This window comes from Lissotriton vulgaris, chromosome 2_1, assembly GCF_964263255.1.
Source record: "Lissotriton vulgaris chromosome 2_1, aLisVul1.2, whole genome shotgun sequence".
NCBI classification, from domain to species: Eukaryota; Metazoa; Chordata; class Amphibia; order Caudata; family Salamandridae; genus Lissotriton; species Lissotriton vulgaris.
Window position 1 is genome coordinate 541,805,811 of NC_141687.1, and position 20,133 is coordinate 541,825,943.

Below are 20,133 nucleotides of genomic sequence, written 5' to 3' on the forward strand. Positions count from 1 at the left end.
CACATACACTCCTACTGACAGACTCACTGACACTCACATACTCACTCATGTCCCCTGTAAGTTCATGAATCTATCTGTTCCAGAGTACTCACCGTATGGATATGTGAGCTGAATCTCATTGTTCTCCAACTTGATGGGCAGTTCCACCAGCGCCGGAGGGACCACCAGAACTGCCAGCTGTGGGCGGAGACTCGGACAAAGTTCTGCTGTCGCGTCAGAGCCTGGTACTAAAACCAGCTGCCTTAATAACCCCTATAAAAACACACAACTGCAATGTGTATAAGCATTATAAAGAGAGGGGAAAGCATATCAATTGGCTTCACTGTATTGTTCAACTATGCATGTTTCTGTACATTTCATTGAATCCCTTAAATAACACTGTATCCAGAAATAAAATAGTTTATTATCCAAATTAATTAATTCCTGACTGGGGGAGGGGGGGGCGGGTAATACATTTGAGTGGCCTTTCCCTATAAACCTTTTGGTCCATTTGCTGTTTACTCTGAGGTACCAGCTCCGACGCTTGTATTTGATAGTCACATTCCAGGTTCATGCATGACACATTACCGACCTTTCCCCATCCCAGGCGGTCTGTACCACCCAATGGTCTGTCCAGAAATATCCTGTTTGTATAGTCCAGTGAGCTACTGTATTTTTACCTACTGAGGATGCATTTATGAAATAGAGTCCGGGTTTTCTCCAAGCAACTTTCCTTAGTAAGGGGAGCATTTCTGCATCCTCTCTTGGACATCTGTTCATAAAACTCACGTGTAAAGGCATTGATTTGAGCATCAAAAGAAGACATGCTTATGTTAAATTTGTTTGCATTTGTATCCATGGTGTGGGGCCGAGTAGGAGGGTGAAAGCAATAAGACCCTTGCTGCGCAAAGGCTTTGCTTCAGCACCCCAGTCGCTCAGCCATTGAGTCATTCGGATTGTCTAAATTGAGGATGTAGTGAACATCTGGAGACAGTGAGGCTTCAGTAGCTGTACTCCCTCCATCCCCGTAAGTACCAAACTAGCTGTCTTATGTACACCACGCCAGAAGGGGCTATCCAGGTGTGGGGTCTCTTTGCTGCACATCTTTCCCTCACTTTTCTGTACTGTCCATTTTGCACTTCAAGAGGTTATCATTTGTCCAAATCTGCAACAGTATTTTTTATTAAATCACACTTTGCCCTTTTCACAGGTGAGCGTTTAGTGGCTCGGCCACTAGGCGGTGATATGCTATAGTAATCTTTCAGGAAAGTGAGCAATGAGGAATGGAAGGGACAAACCAAACCACCTCTAAGCACAAGGGGACGAGAGAGATATTAAGTCACACTGCCAAATATCCTCCCTGCAGAACTATGGGCACACTAAGGTATTGCAGTCTGCAAGTGATTTACAGCCCCTATTTCATCGTTATTCATTTCCAACAGGCACACAGACAGATGTAGAATCCATGCCCACATAATATGGCCAGCTCCGCCGTTGGATCTCCCATAAAGCACAGTGACAATGGTGCATGGTTTGTTTATTTCTGTGTGTTAGGATATGCTGTTGTCCTTTTATGTCCCACTCACATCTGTTGGCCTTCCCTAGTGGATCTCATTCAATTAAACATGGGTCAGCTTATTTTGCCTAGCAGTGGCTGATGTCTGTGAAAACCTGGCGGGGCTGTTGCTTTGGTCAATCAGATATCAGCTTTGCCCCGATGTGACTATCCCAGACCCACCACCCTGTTGAGAAACCTCTTGATTCCCCAACATACGTGTCTCAGGGATGATATACTCACAGTGAAGGATCCTTTCCGCCTCTTTCTGCTTCCAATGTAAAACTTCGACCCTTCGGTACTGAGGGTCGTTGGGAACAACGTACCCACCACACTACAAAGCAAGCAGAAAACAATAACGTGCTCTAATGAGGGTAAAATACCAAAGCAGAATTAAGCATGTAACCAGCCAATGAAATGCATTGATGCAGATACCACATGAAATCATCCAGTGACATACATTGTTCAAACAGTAAACAATCGACTTCTGTAGTAGCAAGTGCACAAATTAAGGTATTAAATAGAAGGCAAATGCCTATAAAAATATGTATTTTCGATTAAATAAAAGAAGCTAGCAGGATAAGATCTGAAAATAGTTGAAAGAAACTGCTGAAACCTTTGCCAGTGATATTTAGATCAACCTAAATATTTAAAGATATTACTTTCTAACGAAAATACTGAATTGTGACAAAGGGTTTACAATGGGCTAATTTCAAAATGTCCCTCCAGTTCCAAATGTTCGCATCTTTATAAAGAGCATGTATAGCCCTTGGAAGTTAATGCACTGTACCTTTTTTTTCTCAATTTTGTAGGCATCACTTCCTGTAGGCTGAATAACTACAATGTGCTCTTTTGTGGCGATTAACGCAGCTTAACATTGGTTATCTAATACCATATAGTAATTTTTTTCAATTGATGCATTTTATTATTTTCCCTCCTGCATTGGAATGAATCAACCAAATAAAATGGTAGCAGCAGACTGAAAACGGACTTACTTCCGCTGCAGCAGCTATGAGGTTTGAGGACAGATGTGAATTTGGAGAACTCTGCTGGCAAAGCACCCTCCCGGATCAATAGAGCGACGGAACAGCATCACAGGAAGTAATTACACCGAAATACACGGTGAATCACGTACAGTAAATACAAAGTGAAGCAGGGATGGGGATAGAAAACATACACACTGAGTACATAGGGACAAGTTTCCGAGAGCAACATCCGACCCAGAGATGAATGGAGAACTTGCTGGAAATGTGTCTGCTGCTATTATCGACTCTCATTTCAGAGTTGCGACATTTGTAACACTCTCTCTTTGAAGGTTTCCCAATAATAGGAGTTCTGTGAGGTAATATGTCCTGCTCCAAGGAAATAGCTGTCCTTGCATATTGCGGAGGGAGATACCTCATCTGCTCTCAGTTTGATCGAAACAGCCCCGGAAAGGTATTGGGGTTCATCCTGTTCTGCTTTTTCCTGATGCTAAATGGTGCCCAAGTTGGATTGTGGTCGACCAAGGGGTAGAGGCTCTAATCAATCATGAATGGTGATTTTATGAGCACTTATTAATGTCCAACTTAGTAGATGCCTTCCTCCCCCTCAGGGCGGGAGCTCATCTGTGTTCATCCCACAGTCTGCACTGCATGTGTAGGCCATTGACTTGTATTTTCCATAGAAGCAGCTGCACTTAGCGCTAAACTGAATGCATTTGTCAGTAAAGGTTGCTCGTTTTGGGGTCTGTGTGTCTTTGCCAGTGAACTATACTTATTTGTCAGTAAAGGTTGTGTTTCTGGAGGGGGCCTTGGTGTCTTTGCCGTTGACCACTACATGGATGTCATTACCAGTACCTTTATCTTTCCAAGTGCCCTTTATATTTTGGTAGCCACTGGCTTTTATCTAATTACAAATCAATCAAATCTATCAGGTTCTTGTAGAGCACGGCTAATCACCTGTTAGGGTCCGAAACGGAAATGGTGTTTTTTATGATTGTATAATTCTACTTTGCAAGACCTGGACATCTCAGATATGGGTAGGCTTTGGTTGGCTTTGGTTTTCGTTTTGGCTAAAAGAAATATCACACAACAGTGGCGAGCACCAGAGGCTTTGAATCTTAGGAAACAGAATGCAGGGATGAACTATTGCAGGGTTCTGGGAGCGTCTATGCATGAAGTCCATGGCATAAGATATGGGAGCTATGGATAGCTTATATAGGGGCTCTCATAGGGAATATATTGATTACACTTAGTTTCAAAAATAGTTCTTCTAGTAGGGGCTGATTAACACTTTTCATGGTGCATGTTAATTACAAAATAACTGAACAGCACATTTATACCCAGTCTATAGTACGCAACGATGATGTTAGATGTTTTTCTTTTTTTTCTTTTGCTCAAATGCCAATAAACCGGTTTTATTAAAAACTAATAATAAAAAACGGTTGTATCATTTTTATGATCTACATGGGTTTTTCTGTTTTTCTTTAAGTGAACGCCCTGATGTGACCAAATAATAGGTTTGTGTATTTATTAAATAATAGGCACCACAGAGCTAAAGAGCACAAGTTTTAAATAATTTTACATTTTAAAATAAGAATTTAGATTTTTACGTGGTTCATATAGATTTGTTAATTGAACCCCGTAAAGTAAGTCTATGCAAGAGTTAATTTATCCATATATTGTAATTCTTTGCTGCATACTGTTAAAATAAACAATGTGTATATTTTTTCTGGAAAACAAGTCTTAAAATGATAGGGTTATGTATGACCTCTGACTCTCGGTCTAGGTCAATCAATCAATCAGGAAATTGTAAGCACGCTACTCATCTGTGAGGGTCTCAAGGCGCTGAGGGGGACGGGGCATGCAGACCTGTTCAGCTGAAGAGCCAGGTCTTGAGGGTCTTCCTTAACGGTGGGCGGCCAGCTACGCTCCGTGCACGGAGTGTGCGTAGTGCCGCCTACTCCACATTTTGCGGAGCTGGCGGAGCCAGGCGGCACTACGCACGCTCCGCAGACGGAGCGTAGCTGGCCGCCACCCGCCTCCCTCCCGCCCTCCCTAAATACTTTGAAATAAAGGAATAAAATAATTTTAAAAGCACTTACCTTGCCGCCGCTGCCCGCCGCGTCCCCGGGGCTCGGATCTTCCGTCCGCTTTACTAATGCGCATGCGCGGGCGGCCGCGCATGCGCATTTTCACGAGAAAATGCGCATGCGCGGCCGCCCGCGCATGCGCATTAGTAAAGAAGACGGAAGATCCGAGCCCCGGGGACGCGGCGGGCAGCGGCGGCAAGGTAAGTGCTTTTTAAATTATTTTATTCCTTTATTTCAAAGTATTTAGGGAGGGCGGGAGGGAGGCGGGTGGCGGGGCTGGCGGCCAGTGGTGTTTGCGGAGTGGGGCTACGCGGAGTGCGGAGGTGGGCGTAGTTTCTCGCCCACTTCGCGTAGCTCCGTGAAGCCCCACTCCGCGAACTCCGCCCAGGGTTAGAAGGTGTTCAGGTTGGGGGAGAGTCTGATATCTGCTGGTTGCTCATTCCAAGTTTTGGCTGCAATGTGGGAGAACGATCGTCCACCTGCTCTGGCTCTGTGGATGCGAGGGGTATCAGCCAGTGCGAGGTTGGCAGACCGGAGGTTTCTTTTGGGTAAGTGGAAGTTTATTCTGTCATTGAGGTATTTGGGTCCGTTGTTGTGTAGGCATTTTTGTAGGCGTGGGTGAGGATTTTGACGAGGACGCCAAACAACCACAGGACTACCACAACCAGATCAGAGCCACCAAGAAGAGCTGCATTCACAACAAAATGCTGGCCAACTCCAAGGAACTTTTCAGTGTCATTCAAGTATTCACCAACCCAAGCAGCAAAGCCACAGACATCACCCCATCCCAAGACCTCTGCGACAAGCTTGGGACCTATTTCCACCCTAGGATCAAAAACCTCTACGACAACTTCATCGACCATCCACCAGGTGCCACAGACGCCCCCCCCCCCTCCAAAAACACCAGCCAGCCCACCATATCCAACTGGACGCTGATCACGGCCAAAGACACCGCCTCGACCGTGAAAAGCATCCACTCAGGGACCCCACCAACCCCTGCCCTCCTCACATCTACCACAGAGCCGCCATCACACCCAAACTACAACACACCATCAACACCACCTTCAAAACAGGCACCTTCCCAGAAGACTGTAAGTGCGCAGAAGTCAGACCTCTGCTCAAGAAGCCCACAGCTGATCCCACCGACCTCAACAACTATCGGCCCATCTCGCTCCTCCCCTTTACAGCCAAAGTTGCAGAGAAAACAGTCAACAGGAAACTGACACAATTCGTTGAAGAAAACGCTGTCCTCAACCCGTCCCTATCTGCATTCCGAAGCAACCACAGCACAGAGACCACCCTACTCGCCGTCACGATGACATCTGCACCCTCCTGGACCAGGGCCACTTTGCAGCATTCATCCTACTCAAACTATCACCGGCCTTCGACACCGTCTCCCACGGCCCACTAGTCATCAGACAACATGATGCAGGCATACAAGGAAAAGCCCTGGACTGGATCCGATCATTCCTCACCGGAAGAAGCCAAAGGATCAGACTCCCACCCTTCCTCTCCGACCCCACGAAAATCACCTGCAGAGTCCCACAGTGTTCATCCCTGAGCCCCACCCTCTTCAACATCTACATGAGCCCCCTCGCAGCCATCGTCCGACAACATGGCCTCAACATCGTACCCTATACCGACGACACCCAGCTCACCCTCTTTCTCACCTAAGACCCCATCACTGCCAAACTCAACTTCCAGAAAGGAATGCAAGACGTTGCAGTCTGAATGACCATCAGCTGCCTGAAGCTCAACGCCGAGAAGACAGAAGTCCTCGTCCTCGGTACCACCCCTTCTGCATGGGACAGCACCTTGTGGCCGACTGCCCTCGGAAGCCCATCTCCCCCCTCAGACCACACCAAGTACTCGCATCGTACTCATCACTCATCACTCATCATGAACTGAAAGTTCAACGCCTTCCCCTCCAGCTGCTTCAACACCCTCCCCATCCTGCACAAGACCTTCAAGTGGATCCCCCATGAGTCAAGGAAGTCATTCACCCATGCACTCATCCCCAGCAGACTGGACTATGGAAATGCACTCTACGCCAGCATAAACAAGTCCCTACTCCGCAAATTCCAGACAATACAGACCACCACCGACAGCCTCGTCCTCGGCATCCCCCGACATAAAAACATCAGTCAACACCTACGAAGTCTCCACTGGCTCTCCTTGGAGAAAAGAGTAACTTTCAAAATCCTCACTCTTGCCTATCAATGCCTACACAACAATGGACCCAAATACCTCAAAGACATATTCAACTTCCACGTACCCAAAAGAAACCTCCAATCTTCCAACCTCGCACTGGCCGAAATCCCGCGCAACCACAGAGCCAGAGCAGGCGGATGATCCTTCTCTCACATTGCAGCCAAGACTTGGAACGAGCTACCGGCAGACATCAGACGTGCCCCCTCCCTGAACACCTTCAGGAAGACCTGGCTCTTCGGCTAAACAGATCTGTGGACCCTCCCCCTCAGTGCCTTAAGACCCTCATGGGTGAGTAGCACGCTTACAATTCCCTGATTGATTGATGTGAGAAAAGGCAATCTGGGAAAAATGTGTCAAAAATGTATATAACTGCAGTATCAAGAAGCAAACTGTTTGGCTTTGAATCATCAGATAATTCAGCTGAAAGACACAGACTTTTGGATTTAGAAAAGGCAAGGGACAATGCTGCTGTACCTTACTCATGACTTATCCAACGTCCTCATACCTACGATCACCCTTCAGCTGATATGTAAGTCTCCACCCGGGAGCTGTAATAGTACTGACACATGCGTATTGATAGTGATTATTTAATTGTCTGCATCATAACAAGTCAAGACAAAAGGTATAATAAAGATTGGGTTGTTGCACATAGATACAGATGATAAAGTGGTTGCATTATGGGAACACAGAATATAACAAATTGTGTTTTGCAGAGAGAAAAAATAAGTTCAACAAAAATATACTAGTAAAACAACAACAAATTATTTGCGTTTTTCTGGGTTGGGTTGCCAGGGCTTTTGGTGGTGAGTTATTGTAAGAATGGATGGAGTACTGACTTCGAATTAACTGTGTGTGTGAGTATGTGAGTGTAAGAGCAAGTCGTTGACTTGTATTCATTCTTATTTGTGTATGTACTATGTATCATAGTGATCTATATATGTTTGGGAGTGATCTAAATGTATTTAACAGAGAGAAATATGGAATTTATAGAGACCGGAATGCGTTTCGTGGTGATTTATGTGTTTTTACAGTTAGCCTGTATATGAGTCTCAAGCGTTTTCTGGCCATAGGCATGTATTTTGAAGGGAACTCATTATTTATTATAGAAAGCAAGTGGAAAAGGATGTGATAATCAATCTTACCCATTTCTTTAGACTGACAGGAGTTGTAAGACAGAGCTCTATTATCCACCTGCAATGTTGTATTGCCCAGAGGCATCTGTGTGCTTGTTGGCTATCTGTATGTGCTATTCACTGATATTCACATTTTTAGTGGCCTACATGTCTTTGTTAGGGATCTGTGTGTTTTGCCAAAGTCACTAATCTGCTTATTATCAACCAGTATGTTTTTTTACTGATGTCTACGTGTTTGCCTATGGCCTCTATGTTTGCTACAGTTCTGGTTGTGTTTACCAGTGACCTTAATTCCCTTTTCACAATGGTTCGAACAACTTTGCCACTTAGCTCTGTTTTTCACTAACTAGCAAGTATTTTCTGGTATGAATGTGTGTGCCACTGCCCTGTATGTGTTTGCAACTAATCGTTATTTGATTGCTATTGGCTCTCTAATGTTTGCTTATGATATGTTTGAGTTTGGTAATAATGTTATATGTGAACTGGATTTATCTCCAAACACCAATATAGAGTTGTATGTAAATGTAAAGTTCGCACCACTACAATAAATAGGGGTGAGAAGGTGTTTTATCAGATGTGGGGTTCACTAAACTAACTTCCACCCTGTGCAACACCTGACACAAAAAATATAAACGAAATATGCAGCTCACAACTAAAAATAGAAATTAGAAAATAGAATACTGCCCTATTAAATACCCTGAAGGAACTTACATATCTAAAGGCATGCTGCAGTCAATGGTGAGAGAAAAGGAGTACCCAGACACCGCGAGTACAAGTGTGTGCCACTGGTTATCTGCCAAGCTGATGTCTCTGAAGGTTACCCGCGTCTGCCAGCCATTGGCCAGGTCTCTGTTCCAAAAGAGAAAGTGGAGCTTGCTCGAGGAGTACCGCAGGCCAACCAAGACATTCTTGCTTCCTTCTTGGATCATTGTAAAGATATATTCATTCTTCTGTGGGACAAGGTGTAAACAAGTTTAAGAGTTTGTGCCTCGTGAAACACATCAATACACCTTCAGTGGCTCATGGCAGTGTCTGCATGCCCAATGTTAATACCTCTAAAATATTAATGAAGCATTTTATTATAAGTGTAAAAAAAGATTTCCAAAAGCCATTTCTCAATAGAAGTGAAAATCCACTGAACGGGCACAAAATCCAAAATACATACTTGCCTCACCCAAGCAGTTGTAGTCATGAAACTGGGAGCCTGAAATGCTAATCCCAGATCACACACATTCCTAGACAGGTTTGACTATATCATAGGTATATAATATATATTCCATTCCCATTAAAGTTATCATAGGTGTATGCCATTCCCATTAAAGTGTCACATGCACAGGAAGCACTTTACCTTAGCAGGCATACTATCAATTTTCACAGTGATGACAAGAGAAAATTCTTCCGGGAAAAGATCACAGTGAACGAAGAGCCGGGATGCTGGGAAGCTGAGAGCATGTGCGGAAGAGGAGAAGCGGAAACCACGCGCCCCTTGCGCCTGGATCATCCGTATCCCACTCGGTGCCGGCCTAGAAGGAGCCACTTCCGCCAGAAGATCCAATGGGCGCAAATCTGTGAAACGAGATTGCTTGGATATTAACAGCCTGTTGGGTAACCCTGTGGAGGGGATCTTCTGAAACAGAGGAGTTGTCAGTTGGTTATGGCAGTACAACAAAGTATGTCTTCTGGGATGGCACATAACACATTACAGTGGTACAATAGAATGTGCAATGTTCACAAGAAGCTGAAGTAGGCTAGCTTGAAGACACAGGCTCCTGCCTCTAGTGCAATGCGAGAAAGGCTTAGTCAAAAGCAGTCACATGATTTACCACAAATTAACCGCTTGCCACAATAATGTGCAAATAAATACAAACTTTCAAATAATAAGTTTTCGGATCTATATATTTCGCCCCCAAATTAATAAGCGTGACCTAATTTTTAACGTTTTCAAATTTTATGTAACGGCAGGTCAAGAAGACTAGTTAGTCAGTCCCACTCAGAAGTCCAACATTTGTTCTTTAGCGTGACAATACCTATGAGGATTGTCATGCTAAAGAGCCATCTTTAGGTAAAGTCTGAACTTTACGAAGACGAGTAGTCATATACCCCCTCACTCTTACAGGCAAAATATAATTTAACAATTTGAAAAGAGAAAAATATGACTTTACTAAACCACTGCTATTGACTGGTATAAATATTTAAGCTTCAAGAGTGTCGCTATTGACGCCTTGTGCTATTCTGTTTCAAGCTGGCCCCGGAATAGCACACATCAGTGTGATACGTGGAGAGCACTCGCCACCACACAGCACCCCCTGCTATTCTACGGTACTTGTTTTGCCCTCAGGTGTCCTGGGCCGACATGCAGTTGCCTTCTATGTTTTTCCTGATTCTCCTGTAAGGTAGCTAACAGAGGAATTGCAGGTCAGCTGCCCATATGCTCTTGAGCCCTTTCACAACCTGGCGGAGTAAAGAATTTCAATTTTAAATTCTGGTCTAGCTCTATTAAAGGACAAATATTTTCTTCTTTCTTTTCTGCAATATTTGATAATGTCTAGAAAGGGGTAGAGGGCTTAAATCATGAGGAATGGGGAAGGGTATTTTGGAATTTGAGACAATTGATCGGATGCAGTGCTCCCCAATGTAGGCAGCGCAGTATTTGTGTTTCACAGTCATTAGAAGGCAGCCCTCAGCCTGAAGCACCTCTGGCTTTGTGCTACAGACCACCTCTGGCATTTTGCTCTGTGCACAGTTGCTGCAGGTCTTCTGTGTCAGCAAGTTTATAGAATATGTACCAACGTGAAAGACTCCACCTAGTACGACGTGCCGCATGTCCATGGAATCAGGCATTGCAGATGCAACTGAGTAGGCCACATACATACGGTTGGCCCTGCAGTGGGCCATGCATAACTACTGGTTATGAACATGGCAGGCTCGATGGGAATGGGTAGTAGCATGCTCGAGGACCTCTTAAGAAGCGCCATGTTATAGGCTATGATGATCACATGGCCCCACTTCATTCAATGAACACCGGGGAGCAACACAAAAAACACTGAAGATTGCAACTTAAGCTTAGACCCCTGAAGATTGCAACTTAAGCTTAGAACCCCAAAAAATATAAACGAAATATGCAGCTCACAACTCAAAATAGAAATTAGAAAATAGAGTACTGCCCTATTAACTCATAACTCACACAATACCCATGCAAACAACACCTCACACACCAAACTTAATGTTCATCTTCAAGTCCAAATGTTGTAATCAACGTGACAGAAGGGATTATATATAACATTACCCTTAACTCTATGACAACAATGAATGCAGTATTATTTATTATTTTGAGTATGCGTTGTTATTTAAGTACATTAGGTTATAGTGGTTGTTATTTATTGGTATAAACAATATTGTGAGATCATATGCCTTGCATTTTGTGTGCGAGTTATGGTTTCTATATTGTATGTGTGTGTGTGTATATATATATATATATATATATATATATATATATATATACATATATATATATATATATCCAAACACTCCAAACAAGGCTCCCAGGCAGCTTGGGCTGCATGTAATTTCATTAATTGTGTAAAACCACCACAACGCATTTTGGCCAGTACAATGGACTGGATCATATAGCGAGTGCCATATTGAATGCTATTTAAATGATCACATGATTGTCACTATCCACAAATCCACTCCAGGTGGCCACACTAATAGGAACGATTCTGACCAGGGGGGACACATACCCTGAGGCCCAGCCAAGTAGTGAAATGGAAGGGGGGCCACATGGTCCCCCCTCTTCCCAGGCCAATTTCGGCCCTGGGGCCCAGCCCATTACTGAAAGGGGAGTGGGGCGATGCGGTCCCCCTCCCTGGGTCGATTCAGACTTGGGGAACCCATCCGCTAGGACCCCCCAGTTAATGAAGGAGGAGGGGCGAATAGCTCCCCTACCTGGGAGGTTTTGGACCTGGGGATAGCCGCGATCCATGCAGGTAACAGTGGTGGGGCCACGTTGGGGGGTTTTCAAGGGACGATGCGAAGGGAAAATTAATTATTTATTTAATTTTCCCTCTGCATCATCCCTCAAAATACCCCGAGCACATCCCCCCCGCTGTTGTCTGCACAGCTGCGGCTGCGGACTCTCTATCCTCCAGTGCCCGACCATTTAGTGAAAGGGGAGAGGGGAGGCAGTGTGGCTCCCCACCAAAGGACGATTTTTGCCCAGTGTAACCCATCCCCAGGGCCAGGCAAATTAACACAGGGGGGCCATGTCCCCCCTACCCCCGCCCAGGTCAATTTTAGCCCCTGGGACCCCATCCCCTAGGACCCGATGAATTCGGTAATGGGGAGGGGGACTACATGATCTCCCTCTCCAGGCCGATTTTGGCCGAGAGGCCATCCAATTACTAAAATGGGGGTGGTGCATGGCCCCTCTTCCTGGGCCACTTTCGGGCCCTATGGCCCACATCTCTCAGTGCCTAGCTCATTACTGAAAATTAAGTTGGGCCCTTCACTGGGCCGAATCTGGCCATGGGGATCCCATCCCCCCAGGCGCAGCCAATTAGTGAAAAGGGAGGGGGGGCCAACTGGCCCCCATCCCCAAGTTGATTTTGGGTCCAGGGACCCCATATCTCAGGGCCGGCCAATTAGTGAAAGGGGTGGGGTGCCACGTAGCTCCCCCGTCCCTAGACAGATTTTGGCTCTGGGGACCCTATCCCCTAGGGTCCAGTCCATTACTGAAAGAGGAGTGTAGCCACATGGCCCCCCGCCCTGGGCTGATTCTTTCCTCGGGAGCCCATCCCCCGGGCCCAGCCAATTAGTGAAAAGAGATGGGGGCCACGTGGCTCACCTGCCCGGGCCAATTTTGCATCCAGGGACCCCATCCCCTGGGACTCAGCCAGTGAAAGGGGAGGGAAGCCTGATGGTACCCCCTCCCTAGGCCCTAGGATAGAGTCTAGGTCAGTTTTTGGCCCTGGGGAACCCATACCCTGGTGCCAGACCACTTGTTCCTGGGTGCCTTGGCCCCACCCACGGCACCCAGTATGCAGTGTTGGGGACTGAGGGAGAGCCTTAATGCCTCCACGGTCCCTGCCGGCTCCCAGCTTCCAGTGGGAGCAGGATTGCTCCTGCATGCAGGGAGAAGCAAAAACGCTGCTCCCTACGTGCTGGAGCAATTCTTTCTTCTGTTTTCCTGCTCACTTGACAGAGGGCAGGAAAACAGATGAAAAGTCTGCTCTCAGCAGGCGAGAGCAGTTTTCCTGCTTGGAGCGGACTTACTGTTTGCTCTCGTTTGGCAGGAGCTGTCAAAGCTCCCGTCAAGAGACAGCAAACAACTATGTCCCGAGGGTGGGCATTTCAGGGCATAGTGAGCCGGCCCTAGGAGGTGGCAGTCCCCAGGGCCATTAATTGCTCCAGGAGGGGAGGGCCTCCTATGTTATCACAAGGCCTGCCCCGAGGAGATGGTAGTGCCCGTGCCTGATAACGGTCCAGGAGGGGGAGCTGCAAGGCCAATCGGCCTGGCCCTGGGCAAGTGGTGGTCCCCGAGGCCATAAAGACTGCTTGTATTGGTCAAGCAGTAGGGGGCAACTTCAGTTTCGTCATGCCAACACCACCTTAGGCAAGACGAGTAGATAAGGACACAAAATACCCAGGCAACTGAGCAGTGGGGCAAACTACTAAATATTCCCAGTCTGGGAGAAAGGTGGGGGAAATCAAAGACCCCTTTGCCTTTAAACATGGGGGGCATCAATAAGCCTACACTTCAGCAAGTGAAGGGGGCAAATAAGATGGGGATACGGCATACCCTCCTCCCTTTGACAAGATGAGCAGCTTAACACAAGAAGCTCCTCTCCCCCTTTTGGCCAGGTGGAGTGGGGTGGGGTGAAGGGTCAGCAAAGACATATCCCCTCTTGTCCGTGGTCAAGGCATGGGGCCCCCAGGGAAGATGGAGTACTAAATATCTCCACCCTTGGACAATGCAGGGGTGCAACCAAATCCACAACACGTAACACTTGCACAAGAATAAAGTCTAATACATTACTCCTGCCATCTCTGGCCAATGGTGGTATTGAAATCCACATCCCAAGGCCTCCTGCAAGCTGAGGGGCTACCAAATAAACCTCAAGATCCTATGAGTGATGCACTGTTAATAGCCATCAACACCTGAAAATATTAATGCTTAAGAAACCAAGGGGCACAAGCCTGTTACTTGTTTATATTTATATTCAGTAAAACGCATGACAAAATGCTTACCAGTGATTGCAGGTAATGGGCAGCGGCGCTAATTTTTGGAGACTGTGGCTTATTTTTCCATCATGAGACTTTGACCCAGAGTAAGAGAAAGAAAGGCAATACAGGAGAAGGAAGGAAAAAGAGATAGATGCTAAAACAGTGACGAGAGAATGCAGAGATATAAAAAACATTACAAGAGAGAATTAGAGAGATTGGAAAAGACAGGAAGTGTAGGATGGTATAAGAAAGTGTCCTGAAGCGAAATTAAATTGGGCAGCACTGCTATTCAACACATTATTTCACAAATAAAGTACTGCATAATCTAAACTATGATATTCCTAATCAAAAGAATGATTATATGTGGATGGAATTACAAAATTACAAGTGTATGTGAAACCACTATACATTCCCAAGATTTCCATTCACAACTCATTTCCAATTTTCACACATGACACAGTATGGTAGTACCTTAACTTTTGAATTTCATGATTTGTAAGGAATATACACATATATTTACTGTCAGCCACTTCTGTTAAGGGAATAGGTGAACTGAATATGACCTAAAAGAAAAATGTCTTCTAAAATCACACAGCTATGGAGATCCAGGAAAAACTAATTTCTCGAATGCACTACTGGTCATCTAACCCATATTTTCACAAAAGAACATCCCGAAAACATCTATATATATATAAAAACGAAAGTATGTATGTTTGTCCTTTATGCATTACTACACCATTCATCCAATCGCCATGAAACTTTGGGAAGTTGTTGAGTACACTCCCGCGAAGGTTTCTGGCAAAAAAAAATTTTTTTTTTTAATTAAAAAAAAAACATTTGTTAAAAGTTGTTGAGTGCACACCTGCAAAGGTTTCTGGCAACAAAAAAAAGACAAATGTGTTAAATATCGGCCCCCCTACCCCCCAGGGCCCTCATAATCTTTCCAATACTGAACGTTTACAGTTTACGGTGCGACTCGCTTTTGTAATGACCATCAACAAAGCACAAGGACAATTGCTGCAAGTGTGTGGACTAGATTTGGAGAATCTGTGCTTCTCACATGGACAACTGTATGTGGCCAGCTCACGCGTCGGAAAACCTTCTGATTTATTTGTTGACGCACCAGATGGAAAAACAAAAAATACAGTGTATCCACAAGCACTCGAATAAATAAACAGAATTAAAACAACACTTTAAAATGTTTTCCATATTAAAATGAATAAGTTTCAATAAAAATGACACAATGTAAATTGAATGTTATCATAACAAGTTTCCTTAAATTTCCTTTCTTCTGAGATCGCAGCAACGTGCGACGGGTAAGCTAGTCACATATGAAAACAACCACAGTCGGCAACAAGCTGGGTTCACAAGTGCCGGATTAAACTCTGTGAAGGTCCCTAGGCTGTCGAAATTTCGGGCCCCCCTCGCAAATTGCCTCCTAATACCAAATGTACCGTTGTTTAAATTTTTTCTATCTTTTGGAAACAATATTTAAGAACACTTGAGTGAAATGTTCTTTCAAGATCAAATCAATATTATTTTGATCCGTTGTCGCGGGCCCCTACAAGGAGTTGGGCCTACTTTGCCTATCTGGTAATCGGGCACTGGGGCTCAGTGAGGTTATACAGAGCGGAAAGGCTGCTATGGGTGTCCTCTCAGAGACTGAATGGAGGTTTAAGACTGCAGTACCACTGTCAGCACCTAATGCCCTCACAGACAGTACACTGAGGCCAATTGAGAAATGCTGAAATTGCACAAAACAGACTGCATGGATTACTAACGCTTGCTAAAACAATAAAAGCTGCAGTGCCACTGCTGCCAAACACACATCCTCACCAAAATGATATGCAAATGAATGGTGCTGCTGAGCACCTCAAGATTGCAACACTAAACTGAGCCAACCCTCCAGATCAGACGCACTGATGCCAAGTCCACCCTAACTACAGTGAAAGTGAATTTAGGGAACCATTTACAGACAGCCGATAGAGCTATTAAGCCGTACAATAGCACCTGGAATGACCCATCGTAACTGTAGCTACAACCACCAAGGACAGCAAAAATTAAGATGCTATCCATAGTATTCTGAAACTACCCACAAGCACAACACCCCAGAAATAAAGGCTTGTATTTCCCTCGCAGTGGGATTCAAAGAGGGTTTGCCCTCCTCTTGGGGCTCTAGAGGTCGCTGCATCCCCTGAAATGTATCAACCCAATATTTGGACCACCACCAGGAGTAGCCATCAAGGGATACTAGTAGGGTCGCAGCCGGCGTCTGCATTACAAAAAATCATATGATTAGAAAGCAGGAACTAATAAGGGTGCAAATTGTGCGTTATGCAACCGAACACAGAACTGAAATGTGTTTTTGAGAACATTAAAACACAGTCACCCAGCACTTGTATGATGGCTTGGAGTCACGTGTAATGGCATAGAACACTATTGTGACGTCGCTAAATTCCATTGTGAGGTCAATAGACCCTAATGGGTGGTACCTGAACCCTGCTCTGATGACATTCACAACTATAGTTATGCCCCTTGCTGTCAGTATATAAGACACTGTAGACACTAGTTCACTGCAGCGAGCTCTACAGTGAAGATACTGTGCTCACAGAATACTGTGGTCCGAGAGGTCTTGTGATCAACGCCCTTAGATGCCCAGTAAATCAAGAGAATAAACAACTCAGCCCTCTCGCAAAACTAAATCTTCAGCAACTCATGTGTCTAATCAGGGATTACACTATGAAAACAAAAGGCCAAGGCTCGCAACTGCTGTATCTAGTTCTAAACCAGCACTTCCTTCACGCACAGCTGTTTCGACCACATCCTGCGCAGGGGCGCTTCTAAGCTCTCTTCTCTTACACACCTAGCGTCTACCTTCACTGGCTGGGATCGGCACCGGGTCATATTTACTCACAACCGCATAAAGCCGGCCCATGTTGACTTTTGCTTCAAAGTCACCACAGAGCCTTTGATCCGGGCCCGCGGCCCGTCGTTTGAACTTTATTGTACTCACCTGGCGGCCCCGCAGAGCGGGGTCTTAAATGGCTTCTCAGAATCGCTATTTACTGTACAGACGGCATTGGGTGTCAGCCGGGTGCCAGCGCGCGGGGAGCACCGACACAGCTGCAGCCGTTTATGGAGAGAGCTTGTCACATTTCTGTGGCCGGAAGCGCGAAAAGATGCTATTTTATTTATACCGCAGGGGTGATATGAGACCTTGTTTGGGTTTCATCGGGACACCGCTGCAGGATTCCTTCGGTCCAGGCTGCGCGACATGCATCTGCTGATGTTGCCAAAACAGCGCGCCAGGTTTTCACTTCGACGCCCTGCCGAAAGATGGCACGAGGAGCCACATTTTTCAGAGGACGAGTGGCTGCAGAGGCGCAGTCGAGAACTAGGAGAAGGTCGAGAGGCGCTGGAGCCACCTTTAAGTAGCATTTGCTGTAGAAGTATGCGTGAAATCGCAGGTCAACAGTTCTATACCCCACAGGTCCAACCCAGAAGTTCATCTTTGCAAGGTGTGTGTGTGTGTGCGCGCGCGTGCGTGCGTGTGTGTGCGTGTGTGTGTGTATTGTGTGTATATATATATTATTTTGGTTGTTTGTTTCTACTCTGAAAAAAACAAAGGTTCAATGGTCACAGGGGCATTATAGTTAGGACATAAAATTTAAAAAACCTTAGAAATTCGCTAAAAAAAACAGAGGTCAAAGGGGCGTTACAGTTAGGTTCAGATTTTACACACACAAAACGTAGAAATTCAGCAGTTATAGTTAGAGTTATCTCGAGCCCTAAGGCAACTATAACTCGCGCACCCACCATGCAGAGTTCTCTTATCAATAATTTTACAGCAAATGTTGCAGTGGTATTAGCAACGATCTCATAGAAGGTGTTATAAATGATGTAACATGTGGGGTAGTTAGCAATACATGGTGAGGGGGCAAGATATTGTTACCTTAGGGATGCACGTTATAGTTACTCCCTGGGTCATTTTTGGCCCCGGGGACCCCATCCCTTAGGATCTGGCATATTCTGTGGGGGGGATGGGTATGTGTCATCCTCCCTGGGCCATTTTTGGCTCCAGGGACCCTAGCCCCCGGGGCCCACCATTATATTTATGGTAGAGGGTCAGGCAGGCCCCTGCCCTGGGCTGATTTTGGACTCAGGGACCCCATCCCCTGAGGTCCGGCCTTATTAAAAGGTGGAATGTGGGCCTGCGGGCCCCCTTTCAGGCCAAATTTCAGCCCCAGGGACCTCCAACCTCCAACCTCAGTGCCTGGCCAAAGTTAAAAAGGGGGAATGGTCACACAGTCCCCTCCCCAGGCCTATATCGGCCACAGGGACCCTATTCCCTGGGGCCTGGCCAATGTGTAAAGGGGTGGGGTGGCCGTGTGGCCCCTATGCCGATTTCGGGCCATGGGACCCCTTTCCTTGGGGCCGGCCATTTACTAAAGAAGTAGAGGGTTGCATGACCCTCCCCCCCCACCCCGGGGCCCAGCCAATGAGTAAAGGGGGGGGGGCTGTGCGCCCCTTCCCATCCACTGGTTGATTCCAGCCCTGGGGATCCCATACCCTGGGCCCAGCCAAGAAAAGGTGGGTGGCATGGTGCACAGGGCATCCACTATATCTTCATTGCCAGCATTGCTCCCACCCGTAGGGAACAGCTAAAATGCTGCTTCCTGTGGGAAGGCGCTATATTCAGATGCTTCCCTGCCCACTTCACTGCGCGGAGGGAAAAAGATCTGAAGTCTGCTCCGAGCCGGTGGGAGCATTTTTAAAGCTGACATGGTCAGTGACCTCATTGATGATATCTCAAACGACATCACTCATGACATCATCCACACCCCTATACAATCTCTCATACACCCACTCACACATGTACACAACCACTCACATACCCATTTACAGACGCATACAAGTACTCACACAACCACTCACTCATCCATAGAGCCACTCGCACACCCACCTTGTCACTCATATAGCAACTCACCCAACAATTCACTCACCCATACAGCTACTCATACAAGCAGTCACTCACCCTTATAGTCACTCACAGAGCCACATACTCACCCATACAACTACACACACATACACTTATTCACTTATACAGCCACTCACTCACTCACTCAACCTCTCCACAACCACTCACTCACCCACACAAGCACTCACACACCCACACAACCACTTACATACTCATTCATACATCCATACAAGCACTCCCACATCTGCTCACTCACCCATACAGCCCTTCATATAGACACTCACTCTCCAAAACAGCCATTAACACACTAACTCACTTAACCAAGCACCCACTCAAACAGCCACTCACACACCCATACACCGACTTATACACCCAGTCACTTACTCATACAGCCATTCAGATAAATACTCACTCACCCATACAGTCACTCACACGCCCACTCATCCACCCATAAAGTCACTCACTCAGCCAATCACTGAACTGTATAACCACTCACACATCCAATCACTCACCAATATAGCCACTCACTCACCCACACAGCTACTCACACACCCATACAGCCACTCACACATGGATACAGAGAGTCACACAACCACTCAATTCACATATCACTCATTACTACTGCAAAAAGAATAGTAATTTAACTTATACAGTAGCTTAGTATATATCTTTAAGTCTAAGAAACGTTTACAAAATACTTATACTGGATGATGTCATCAGTGATGTAATTTGAGATGTCATCAGCGATGTCACTGACCATGTCATGAGTGATATAATATGTTAGGTCATAAGCAGTGCATTTGCGGGGGCTCTATAACTATAACTGCTGAAATTCAATGTTTTTTACGAGTGAAATCTGAGCCTAACTATAACGTCTCTGTTATGTAATGTTAAATACTACTTATAAAGCGTATGTACACCGGATTGGTTTCATGGCGCTGCTCTAAGGAGTGTTGAGTCCTCGGATTTTACTCATATGCCT

General features: G+C 45.8%; 1 protein-coding gene across 1 annotated transcript in view; it reads right to left on the minus strand.

The window, feature by feature from the left end:
• TSPEAR (thrombospondin type laminin G domain and EAR repeats) overlaps positions 1–20,133 on the minus strand; it is a 134,399-nt gene that overhangs the window by 71,881 nt on the left and 42,385 nt on the right. Inside the window, exons 2-5 of the mRNA XM_086955511.1 lie at positions 9,300–9,517; positions 8,663–8,901; positions 1,778–1,868; positions 93–252 (exon numbers count right to left, since the gene is read on the minus strand). Coding sequence (XP_086811637.1) covers positions 93–252; positions 1,778–1,868; positions 8,663–8,901; positions 9,300–9,517 — 708 coding nt within the window. The remainder of the gene's footprint in view (positions 1–92; positions 253–1,777; positions 1,869–8,662; positions 8,902–9,299; positions 9,518–20,133) is intronic.